Source organism: Saccostrea echinata, unplaced genomic scaffold (assembly GCF_033153115.1).
Source record: "Saccostrea echinata isolate AGI-Se365-2 ecotype Australia unplaced genomic scaffold, CSIRO_AGI_Sech_v1 ptg000058l, whole genome shotgun sequence".
NCBI classification, from domain to species: domain Eukaryota; kingdom Metazoa; phylum Mollusca; class Bivalvia; order Ostreida; family Ostreidae; genus Saccostrea; species Saccostrea echinata.
This window is the reverse complement of record NW_026889807.1, coordinates 4,039,595-4,052,807: the sequence shown is the minus strand read 5'-3', so window position 1 is coordinate 4,052,807 and position 13,213 is coordinate 4,039,595. Positions and strand designations below refer to the sequence as shown.

Here is a 13,213-nt window from a genome sequence, read left to right as displayed (position 1 = left end):
AAAAGATCTAACTGACATTCAATTGGTAAGTTAAATTGTCTTATCTTCCTTATAACACCATACATTGCTTTCTGTGCTTGTTCACATAAATGTTTTTTGGCCTTACAAAATGAACCTGAGCGTGAAAATATTATCCCAAGATACTTGAATTCTTTTACATTTCCAATTGCATTATTATTATAATAAAATACCTTTTTTGACATTGGTCCTTTAGAAAACACTAGAATTTCTGTCTTACTAATATTAACATTAAGTTTCCATTGTGAACAATACAAATAAAAATCATCCAAAGCCTTTTGCAGATCTACATCTGTTTCAGCCAAGATAACAGTATCGTCTGCATATAACAAAATGAAAAGCTTAAGATACACATATAATTCTTCTTCAATAGCGTCAGTTATGCTTTGTAAACCAATAATATTTCTGTCCGAGAGAAACTCTTCCATGTCATTAATATATAAGGAAAATAAAAAAGGCGATAGATTTTCACCTTGGCGAACACCAACATTACAGTTAAAATAATCTGTGATTGTGCCATTCAGATTTATCATAGATTTAATTCCTATATACATATTTTTGATGTAGTTAAAACATTTTCCACTAACCCCACTCTTAAATAGCTTATGCCACAATCCAGATCTCCAAACCGTATCAAAGGCTTGTTTAAAGTCAATGAAAGCGCAGAAAAATTTTTTCTTTCTTTGAAAAAAAATCTGACATAAAAACTGTAAGGTAACTATATGATCTAAAGTTGAGTACCCTTTTCTAAATCCTGTTTGACTCTCATTAATTAAGTTTACTTTTTCAGCAAATGTTTCCAAACGTGTGCATAAAATACTTGTAAATAATTTTCCTAAGCAGCTCAATAATGTTATGGGTCGATAATTTTCTGGTTGTGTTGGATCACCTTTATTTTTATAAATAGGTTTAACAATGCCAATTAACCATTCATCCGGGACGGTACCTGAATCAAATATTAAATTGAACAGTTTTCTATATACGGGTAAAAATATAGTAATTGTTGAAGTAATATGTTCATTAAACACTTTGTCAAAACCACATGCTTTGCTATTTTTAAGCTTTTTGACACTGTTCAGTATTTCTTCATCACTGATAGCACAGTTTAGGATATCAACTGAAAAATCATTTGAAAAATTCGCTACATCTTCCTGTTCATCTAAGTTATCAGGAACAACATTACAATTTTTATCTTCATTCATATCTTTCAAAAAATTATACATGTCATTTATATCAACAGCACATTTCTTATTTTTATCGGATGCTTTCAAAATTTTCCAATAATCTTTGGGATGTGTAGAATGCAAATCTTTGAGTTTTTTGGCAATATTCTTTCTATTATTTTTTATGCTCTCATCCATTGTTTTCTTATATATTTTACTCATAGCATTCAAATTACGCTTGTTTTCGGTCGATTTATTTCGATTATACATACGTTTAGCGAGATGAAACTTTTTTCTAGCGTTTCTACAGTCCCGATTAAACCATTGCTTATTACAATTATTTTCAACCCCAGCCCTTCTATCTTTATGGTACCCAAATGTTTCTTTTGCCGCACTAAAGAACACGTCACATATATCGCGTGTTACAAGATTGATATTTTCCTTTGTTACATGAGTATTATCACCGCCTAAATCATCAAGTTTACTTTCAATGTTATTTACAGCAAGTGTTTCAATATTACCACAGAACTCCACTGATTTGTTAGGACACCATAATTTTACACCTGAGTGATTTACACCTGTGTCGTTTGAAATAACAGTCTTACAACTAGATAAAGATACTGATAAGGCATTATGTACATCAGAATATAGGTTACAAAATTCGACAACATCAAAATCACTAAACAAATCAAAAATATGCACACTGGCTAAAACATAATCTACAGTGCTGCTATTTTTACAAGTTAAATCTCCCTTAAGTTTGTCGTTGCCTACACGACTATTTGCAATATACATTTCATTATTCCTACAAAAATCAATCAATTTATGCCCATAGTTATTTACCGTGGTGTCTTTAACAGTTCTTTCTAATGGTATATTACATTTTTCAAATATCGTGGATCTTGTTAAAATATCAGTATACATGTTTTCATTACAATTGTTTTGGTTCAATACAAATTCATCAGCTGTGAAAAAATCATTCATATTGCCTACTCTGGCATTAAAGTCACCAAGCATACAAAAATAATTTGAATCTTTATTAAAGTTGAGGAACTCTTGTTCAATTTCTATGAAACAATCAGGGGAAGAATATCTACTTCCTTCTGGAGGTATATAGACAACTCCGCAAATTATATCTTTAGTAGTATTAAATAAAATTTTGTTTATCTTGAACCACATAACATATTTACAATCTGTATTTATCATGCTAACATATTTCACAACAGTATCTTTAATAGCTACAATAATCCCCCCAGATCGGGTATTGGAAAGTTTACGTCTATTTTTCATATAAGTAACAAATCCAGGTATTTGTATTTTATCAGAATTATCAGTTTTAGTTTCTGTTAATCCAATTATATCATATTTTGAGATGAAATCAACAAATTCCCTATAATTCAGTCTGTTTTTTATCCCACATACATTTAATGACAAAATTTTTACATTATTTGCAAATTGAGCCTTACGGCGCTGGGTCTGTTCCTCCGCGCGATCCTATTGTCTGTTATGATCCGGAGATGATCCATACCGGGCTCTTTTGTTATCCCGTCTAGGCGTCTGGGTTGGAGCTCCTTGCTCTTGTTGTGCTACTCTTGCGTAACTCTGAGTCACTGGGGCGGATTCAGGAGGTGCGATGTATTTAACTCCATTTATGAAGAGAGTGTCTCGAACTAGCTTACACGTTTGTGGTCGAGTTTTGCTTGGCGCATGACTGGATACAGTTTTTTTCTCCTATTCTCGATCTCTTGGGGAAATTGTTCATTCACCCACACATTCGTTCCATGTAATCTTCGGGCTGCATTTTGCCGGATGTACTCCCTATCCTTATAGTAGGTAAATTTGGCTACTATATTTCTAGGCCACTCGCTGAATTCATTTGCTCTGCCCATTCTGTGCACTCGCTCGAAAGGAATGTCATAATCAAGCCTGAATCTCCGACGTATTAAGTTCTGAATCACAGCCTCTGTATCCTCATCCTGGTCCTCTGGGATCCCTGAGAATACCAAGTTATCCCGCATTGATCTGGCTTTGAGATCCGTCACAGATTCTTCTAGTCTTTCCTTGGCTTCTTTTAACGCTTGGACTTCTGATGTCAATTTTTCTTCTAATGTTTTCTGAGTAACTGTATACTCGTCCAGGTTTTTCTTGACATAATCAACGGTCTTTTTATTTTTGTCTGCTGTTTCTTTCACCGAGTCAAACACATTACCTAATGCGCTCACATTAGTTTCAAGCTGTCCAAAATCATTTCTAATCTTTTTCACATCAGTATCAAGCTTTGAAGAGGATGATTTAAGTTCACTTATTGATGTCTGTATAGTCTCTAATGAGGTCATTCTTTTTTCAATTTCACACAATCGTGTCTCAAACCTTTCATTTTTTACTTCAATATTCGATAGTTTTGAATCCATCTGAGTAAGTAATGTATGAATGGTTGACAGTGAGATTTCGCCCTCATTAGATTGCCCAAAAAGTACAGTACGGCTCTGTGCCAGGATCTCTGAAGTTTCAGTCGCAGACATTGCAAATAATGAGTATAATACTGTAGTCCAATACTCTAATGTAATATTAAAAGAGTAATAAGATGTTGACGCAGAATAAATCAGCAGTTCATAACTATTGTCATTAAGAAACGTGAGTTGTTCTCATGAATTCTTACACTCGTTCTACGGGAAAACACCACATAATCATCAAAATCACCATTTCGGAGCATTAAAATACAATGCAAAGTGATCAGATAGATCAAATAGACTCTCTTATGGATTAACACAATAACTATGCCCTCTCAATCTCAAAAATATGAAGTTACTTTGATGTTTTTGTCGGAGCCTCTTGATAGACGACTTACCGCTTCGAATGACCTTCACCTTCTCCTATCGATGCAAAAATTTTTAGCTTGTTTATAATTATCTGTAGTACAAACACATCCCCCCCCCCCAAAAAAAAAAAAATCTCATAATAATTTAGTAAAATAAATCATGCCTGTGAACATAACTTTTTAACAAGTAAATTTTGATTCAAAATTCAATATAATTAATAGAAGATTTTTTTGAGACATGGCGAAAAAATTACGAGGAAAATAGAGAAGGAAAAAAAGCTGTTAAGACAAAGCCTTTTGTGTATAATGGATATCGAGGCAGAAAGCAAAATGTTTGTTCAGTGACAAACGGTTTCTTCTTTTTTATACCCAACATTTCTTGCTACGTAGGTTAAATTGTCACATGTACCTCCTTACCGAGGTGTTAAAATATTTTATTTTTTTAAGGACAGATGATACAAACATTTTTTTTTCAAAAACCATGAAATTTGCAACTTTAGGCAGGTTTACTTAAATAAATTAAATTAATTTAATCGAGTGGATTTCAATTTTTCATTCAAAATTTCACAATAAGGTCCAATAGAGTGTTAAATATTGAAAAGGTTTATAAGGGTGATTGCAGAACAGTAGAATTTTGAACATCATAGAAAGTTAACAATTTCTTCATATTTTAGAAATTTGCAATTTTCATCATTTACATCAAAAATAGTCCAAAAATATATACCAATCCAGGCATCCATTTTTTTTTTCGTGTGTGTTTATCATCTGTCCTTAAAGAAATGTTAACAAAACAAGCATTCTGAAAGTATTGCATTAGCAATACTAGTCCCCTACCGGCAAGTGTAATCTGGTTGCGGTTAAAAATTGAAAATGCCATAATTCCGTCAAAAATCAATGAAGCGGGGCGAAATGCAAACTTGATCTATAACTAATCAAGGTAAAGTCACATACCAAATATCAGCTCAATATCTGAAAGCTTTTAGAAGAAAATTGCGAAAAAACCCTAAAAAATTGAAAAAGGTCGGAATTCCGTCAAAAATCAATGAAGCGGAACGAAATGCGAACTTGATCTGAGACTCATCAAGATACACTCACCTACCAAAAATCAGCTCAATATCTGCAAGCGTTTAGAAAAAAGTGCGGAAGACCAAGTGGGACAGACTGACAGACAGACAGAGGGACGGACAGACAGAGGGACAGACAGACAGACGGACAGACAGACAGACAGACGGACGGACAGACTCATAGGAAACCTATAGTCCCCTCCGGTTTCACCGGTAGGGGACTATAAATATATGTTTCGTTTAAAATTGTTCCATATTCTAAATTTACTGAAATATATATATTTATCAGCATCGTTCTCGAATTTTTCACCACAGGATACATTTGCTAAAAATAGGACTACGGCGACTTATAATTCATACAAACGGGAAGTAACTGTTCCATGCATTCATATTGACCGTGATCGAAGCTCAAATGCTACGATATTTACGACAATATTTTTTTTAAGTTTGAAAGGGACAGGCAAGGATGAATTGTTTGATTGTTTGATATTAAATTAGACTGTATGAAATTATGGAATTTTTCAAATATTAGTCATTACTAATGGTATTTTCTATCGATGTAGAGATCTAATAATTTTATCTTGGATGAAATGTAGGCCAAACAAGCTGTACAGGTAATACTCATTGACTTCCTGTGTATACCGTTGATGTATATATATAGCAGTGTATAGTGATTAGCGCTCTGCACGGTCTGCATGACAATGCCTTGGGGAACCCCTCATGTAAAATCAAGTCCCCTCCCCTTACCCAGGAAAGCCGTACGGTTAAAAATCTCGGCCTTTAAAGTAAATGTTGCTGATAGAAAATAACTTGTATATAGGATGAATGAGTACTTATGTGTTTATGATATATAGGTACACCAACTGTGCTCTAGGTAAATGAAAATACATTTAATTGTGCACATATATGGTAATGAATAACATTTTACATAATGAAAAATTTATTAGGATTTTACTTCTTATAGTAATGAGAAAATTGTACAGATATCAGGCGCGGATCCAGGATTTGAAGTTAGAGGGGGCGCCAACACTAGGCAGGTGGTCTGGGGGCCGCCCTGAGGCCCCCAGTGGGTCCAGGGCAAAGCCCTGGTGGGGGTCCGGGGGGCGAAGCCCCCGGAAGCTCCTGGATTCTAGAGATTTTGTAGGGTAAAAATAAGGTCTACCAAGTAGAAATTTTTACATTTTCTCGATGAAACTATGATTTTCGCTAACTTTGACAATTTTAGGGGGGGGGGGGCGCGAAAAGAAAAAATGTGCTTGTCGTTAATGCGGACCAAAGATACGTGTTTACGGTAAATAGGTATACAATCGTGCAGATAGTAAATGAAGCCACTGGTTCTTAATAATTATGATGATTGAGGACAACTGTGCTTATGCTGAATGAGGACAATTGTGCTAATGGTGAATGGGGAAATTATAGTTATGGTGAATGAGAACAATTGTGCTAATGGTGAATGGGGAAAATTTTACTTATGGTGAATGACAACAATTGTGCTAATGGTGAATGGGGAAAATTATACTTATGGTGAATGAGAACAATTGTGCTCATGTTGAATGGGGAAAATTATACTTATGGTGAAAGGGGACAATTGTGCTCATAGTGAATGGGGAAATTATACTTATGGTGAATGAGAACAATTAATTGTGGTAATGGTGAATGGGAAAATTATACTTATGGTGAAAGAGGACAATTGTGCTCATGGTGAATGGGGAAATTATACTTATGGTGAATAATAACAATTGTGCTAGTGGTGAATGGGGAAAATTATACTTATGGTGAATGAGAACAATTGTGCTAATGGTGAATAGGGAAAATTATAATTATGGTGAATGAGTACAACTGTGCTAATGGTGAATAGGGAAAATTATAATTATGGTGAATGAGTACAACTGTGCTAATGGTGAATAGGGAAAATTATAATTATGGTGAATGAGTACAACTGTGCTAATGATTAAAGAGGAGAATTGTACTAATGCTACAAGAGATCATATCTAGTTCTTATATTAACCGAGAACACTTGTGTTTATGATAAATGACAAAACCCGTTTTGTAGTATTAAAATATGGCAAATCGGGTTTTTGGTAAATGAAAACTTTTTTATGGTAAATGAGCATACGAGGACAATTACAGATACTTTATACATTTGCTGTGCATGTGTAATTACAATCGTTAAAATGTCTTCTCTGCAACTAACCTTTCATTTTTAAAAATATAAATGAACACTCTCTGTTCTGTTCACAGCAATTCAAATTATTACGCAAATACTCATATTAAATTAAAATGTTAATTTAAAAAAAAAAAAAAAAGCACTGAGCTTTCAAAATGATACCCCCGCTCCCATATATGAGTAAAATGGCAAAGTCGATTTTTTGTCATCGGAAACCCCAATAGGAGAAGAAGGTCAGAGGTCACCGAGCCGGTAAGTGCTGTTGTTTTGGGCTCCGGTGAAAAAATTGAAAAATACTGTTTCCAAAATGTTTTGAAGAGGATCGAGTAAGTGAATATTGAATAATGTGGTTTTAGTGATATAGTTTGATTAATTTTGCCAATGATTTGGCTGTTTTTGCGTTATTACAAACTTTCTTTGTTCGGAGTATGTGTTTGTGTTCACCCGTGAGATCAGCTCACCCTATAATGTAGGGTAAGAAATTGAAATAACGGTGTAAGTAACTGAAGTGGCTAGAATTGTGATACCTTCTGGATTTTTTGTTTTTCATTCAAATTGAGAATGTCTGTATCTGATACTACAGAGCTTTTAGCAGAAAGTCACTCCATTATATATGGCAATGAAACAAGTAGTGAAAACGTGAAGAGTGAAGTGTCCTTGACATCAATACATTCCCTCTTAGTGCAAATGAATTCAAAACTTACAAACATTGAATTGAAAAATGAACAACTGGAAAATAGATTAACAGCAATTGAGGCCGAAATGGTGTCTTTGAGAAAGATTCGAGGATCCATCGACTCTGTGAAATTGCACGTAAGCAGACTGGATGATGATGTAAGGATGATCAAGACCGATTTCCAAAGTCTAGAATCTAATGTGAGTGGATTAGGAAAGGTGTTCGATTCGGTAAAGGAGTCAACGGAGGCAAATAGAACAGTGATAAATAACAACAGAAAGAGCCTAGACCAGTGTATACAGATGCAGAAACTTACAGATAATAAAGTGAATGATGAACTGGAAACAATCAGAGAGGCTAATGAGAAATTGCAAAGTTCAGACTGATCTCCAGGCAAGATCTATGAGAGATAATCTTGTGTTCTCGGGTATTCCAGAGCATGCATGGGAAGACACAGAGAGGCTGCTACAGGATTTCATACAAAGGAGATTCAGATTAGATTATGATATATCATTCGAACGAGTCCATAGGGTTGGCAAGTGGAGTGAGTTCAACGAATACCCACGAAATATAGTGGCAAAGTTCAGCTTCTTCAAGGACCGGGAATTCATTCGGACCAATGCCGCACGGAGACTTAGCGGAACAAAAGTATGGGTAAATGAACAGTTCCCACAGGAAATAGAAGAGAGAAGGAAGAAGCTTTACCCAGTGATCCGCCAAGCAAGGAAAGATAAAAAGAGAACAAAACTTGTCCGTGATATCCTTTATGTTTCCTCATGCTGCACAAACTCACCGCAGCTCTGTTTTTGCTGAGTTATAATCAATGAAATCAACACCATGTTGAGATGAAATATGTCATTTATTAAAAATGACGAAAATAAGAAATATATATACATAAACATGATAGGGGATCAGACCAAAAGGTATTCACACAATACATGTCAATATGCTGATCCCCTAAATTTACAGATAAACAATATTTGCAAAAAATATATAAAAAACAATAAGTATACAGCAAAAAGATGGCACATCAAAAATAAATATGCCAGTAAAATTAAAATACATAAATGCAAAATAAGGTAGGAAAGACTGGGGTGGTGGTGGGTGTGCCAAATTTTTTGTTGCTATCAGTAGCATAGATGAGGCGAGAATGACCCAACGCTGACTGGTCAGCTACCGACAGCATCAAAACACGTGACCATGATGGTCATTTCTGATTGGCTATTAGCTTACATAGGGGTAAGGTTTGACCATGGAAAATTTTGGAGTTGTGTAACAAGTAGCCGAAACTGAAGAAATGGGGAAAATTGCATAACGTGCACCTGACACCTGCAAGGCATGGGAGAATTCAAGCCAATGAAGAAAAATCAAAATATTGAGATTTAAAACAATACAAAATACAATATTTACTTACTTACATTTAAACAAAGAAAACTAAACAGCATTCAACACATAAATGAAATTATTTACATAATTGTTGTTTTATATTGACGGAGAAGTGTACACGCCACCCGCTGGATCCTCTCCCTTGACATCTACAGCTCAGCAAAAAAAATCCAGCCAGCCAGGATACTCCACGGGAAAATAACGAGCGTCAACCTTTAAAAAGACAACGCCAAGGGTCAACTCCCGATCGTCCTAGGTAGGGACATACAGGAGAACAGTCAACTCCGAATAACAGCAATGTAAATAAGAATAATATAAATAATTTGAAACAGTCAATTCCGAATAACAGCAATGTAAATAAGAGTAATGTAAATAATTTGAAAATACTTTCTTTAAATGTTTGTGGTGTTAAAAATAAGTTACTTTATAATGAATTTACAGAGTTCATCAATAAATATGATGTAATAGGACTTACTGAAACAAAAACCGACGATTCTGATAAAATTCAAATACCTGGCTATGTAACTTTTATGAAAAACAGAAAGAAACTCACGAATATTCGATCTGGGGGTATTATTTTAGCAGTTAAGGATAATATTGTTAAGCATGTCAAAGTCATAAACACTGACTGTAAATATGTTTTATGGTTTAAAGTAGACAAAGTGTTATTCAGTACTAATGAAGATGTACTAGTACTGTGTGGAATTGTTTACATACCGCCCGAAGGTAGTAAATACACCTCCCCTGACTGTTTTTTAGAAGTCGAACAAGAGTTAATTAGTTTAGTAAATGATAATAAGTATGTGTGTTTAATGGGTGATTTTAATGCAAGAACTGGTCATTTATCTGATTGTTTTACTCCTGATAATTTTTTGACAAATATAAATGTATGCGATGATTTTTCCCACAGTGAAACTGAAGCACGGTCTATCATTTTTGAAAAACTTTCAATACCCATACAGAGAATAGTTGAGGACACGAGTGTTGATAATTTTGGTTATAAATTAGTAGACCTTTGCAAGAACAATGATATTTTTATAGTTAATGGCCGTTTAGGTAATGATAAAAACATTGGTGCAGTTACATGTAAAAATTGTAGTACAGTTGATTATATTCTGGCTAGTATAAATGTCGTAGAAGTTATACAAAATTTTGATATACAAGATTTTTGCAATCTTTTATCGGATGTTCAGAGGCCAATATCTTTTACAATCTCTAGTCTCAAGAATCGATTAGAAAATACGTGCGTAAGTGTAAATCAGTCGAGTGTGAAGTTGTGGTGTCCAGATAAAGCCGATCAATTTTGTAGTAATATTGCCCTGTCAAGCGTAACAGCTATTGAAAATTCTCTGAATGAATTATCCCTCCATAATGACACAGTCAACGAATCTGACATTTCTAAAATTGCAAAAGATATAATTACTGTTTTTACCAATGCGGCACAGGAAACATTTGGATTGCATAAAAATATAACACCAGACAATATTAAGCCTAATAAACCATGGTTTAACAAAGACTGCAGAACGGCTAGGAAAAAAAATTCATCTAGCAAAAAGAATACAAAATAGATATAATTCAACAGAGAATAAAACCAATCTTGTCTTAATGAGTAAAGAATATAAAAAAAAAACAATGGACAAATGCATACAAAAATACAGAAATGATCTATCACAAAAACTTAAAAATTTAGTTTCATCAAATTCGAAAGACTATTGGAAAATTTTAAATACCTCTGATAAAGAAAAAAAGTGTTCTGTTGATATAAATCATATGTATGATTTCTTGAAAAATATCAATGAAAGCGATAGTGAAGAGAACTATACATATAGTAATAATGCACCATCCGTCACAAATGAAACCCATGCCATATCCGACGAGTTTTTGAATTCTGTTATTCGTGAAAATGAAATACTAGAAGCTGTAACAAAAATAAAAAAAAGATAAATCCCCTGGAGTTGACAATATCCTGAATGATCATATTTCATCAACGTTAGCTACATTTATGCCAGTCTATTTAAAATTTTTTAACATCATATACGAAAGTGGTTTTGTTCCTGAAGAATGGTTGATCGGTTTAATTAAACCTATATATAAAAACAAAGGAGACCCGACTAAACCTGATAATTACCGCCCCATAACATTGCTCAGTTGCTTAGGAAAAGCATTTACTTGTATTTTAAATACTAGATTGGAAGCTTATGCAAATGAAATTAATTTACTTAAAGAAAACCAAGCTGGTTTTAGGAAAAATTATTCTACACTTGATCATATCCTTACCTTACAATTTTTATCAAACATCTTGATGCAAAGAAAAAAGAAACTATTTTGCGCCTTTGTTGACTTTAAACAGGCATATGACACTGTATGGCGGAATGGGCTTTGGACCAAGTTACATAGTAATGGAATAAATGGTAATTGTTTTCAATACATTCAAAATATGTACAAAGGTGTTAAATATCATTGCATGAATGAAAAATAAATTTCCCTAATCCAACTAAAACACCAACATCATGAGAGCTGAGTAACTGAGCAAGCTTGTACATATTTGGAGATCTGAAATAATATGGTTTGATATATTACTAATGCATTTTAAATTGTTGATTCTCTTTTATGCGGATGACACTGTTATTATGGCCGATAAATTACAACATGCAATCAATAAATTTCAGACATATTGCTTACAATGGAAGTTGAAAGTGAATGTCGAAAACACGAAGATTCTAGTATTTTCAAAGGGTCCTATGTTAAAAAGAAAATTTTATTACGACAATTTAGTTATTGAAAATGTTAGAGAGTTTAAATATCTAGGCGTTGTTTTTTCACGCACAGCTTCCTTTTGTAAAACAAAAAAACACTTATATGAACAAGCACAAAAAGCGATGTATGGCATTATAAGAAAAATTAGACAATTCCAATTACCAGTAGACTGTCAATTTGACCTTTTTGATAGAGTTGTAGTTCCGGTCTTACTATATGGCTCTGAAATATGGGGCTATGAAAATCTTGATATTATTGAGTGTTTGCACTTGAAGTTTATAAAGTATGCATTTAATTTGAAAAGTTCTACGCCATCGTACATGGTCTATGGTGAAACAGGTCGCTTTCCTCTGTATATTACGGTATATTGTAGTTTAAGAAGTATTTTATTCATGATATACATAATGTATATACAATGAATATGGATTGAACAGCAGGCAAAATGACCTATATAAGTTCTCTCCATTAAAGATCAAGGTACAAATCATGAAATGTTACAATAATATATATCATAACTTTTACAAAGACATGTATTTTAGACTAATTTTTAAGGAGGATACAATGTACAAAATTGAAAAAAGAGGGGAATTGAACAATAAGGTGGAATAATGAAAGGAAAGAGAGAGAGAGAGAGAAAAAAAAGAGGGTGGGGATAACGGAAAAGGGGAAGAGGCTCAGAGTCATATATGTATATGTACTTTCAGTGTACATGCTGCACATTAATGCTTATTACATTTTCACATTCTAAAATCTTTTAGTATTTTTTATAAAATTATGAACTTGATCAAATAATAACAAATTTTCTTTAAGAGATAGACAATCATAACCAGACAATACAATATTGATATCTCTTGGTATGTCATGATCAATCATATATGTAATCAAAGAGTTCCTGGCAAGATCATAACATGGGCATTGAAAGAAAAAATGAACAGAATCTTCAAAAGAATAACCACATTTTAAGCATTTAGGTGAACCAACTAAGTTATGATTAAACAAATCTGCATTAAGATTACTTGACAAGTTTCTCAACTGACAGTGGAATATATTTAATTTTTTTTGTCCATAACTGTATAATTTTGATTTTATTTTATCATCAAGATTTTTATTTTGAATACTTTGTTTGAATTTAGCTACACTTGTTGCAGATTTCGTGCCATCTGG

At 33.5% G+C, this 13,213-nt stretch overlaps 1 protein-coding gene across 1 annotated transcript; it reads right to left on the bottom strand.

Moving 5' to 3' along the window:
- Nucleotides 1-2,851: 2,851 nt before the first annotated feature.
- LOC133174563 (uncharacterized) lies at nucleotides 2,852-3,703 on the bottom strand. The gene has a single exon (XM_061309671.1). It carries the CDS (start codon nucleotides 3,701-3,703, stop codon nucleotides 2,852-2,854), a length of 852 nt encoding a protein of 283 aa, XP_061165655.1.
- Between the last annotated feature and the right edge of the window lie 9,510 nt (nucleotides 3,704-13,213).

Bases quoted from the DNA above. Each gene is read 5' to 3' on its own strand.
- LOC133174563 (XM_061309671.1), bottom strand. From the start codon at position 3,703: ATGTCTGCGACTGAAACTTCAGAGATCCTGGCACAGAGCCGTACTGTA.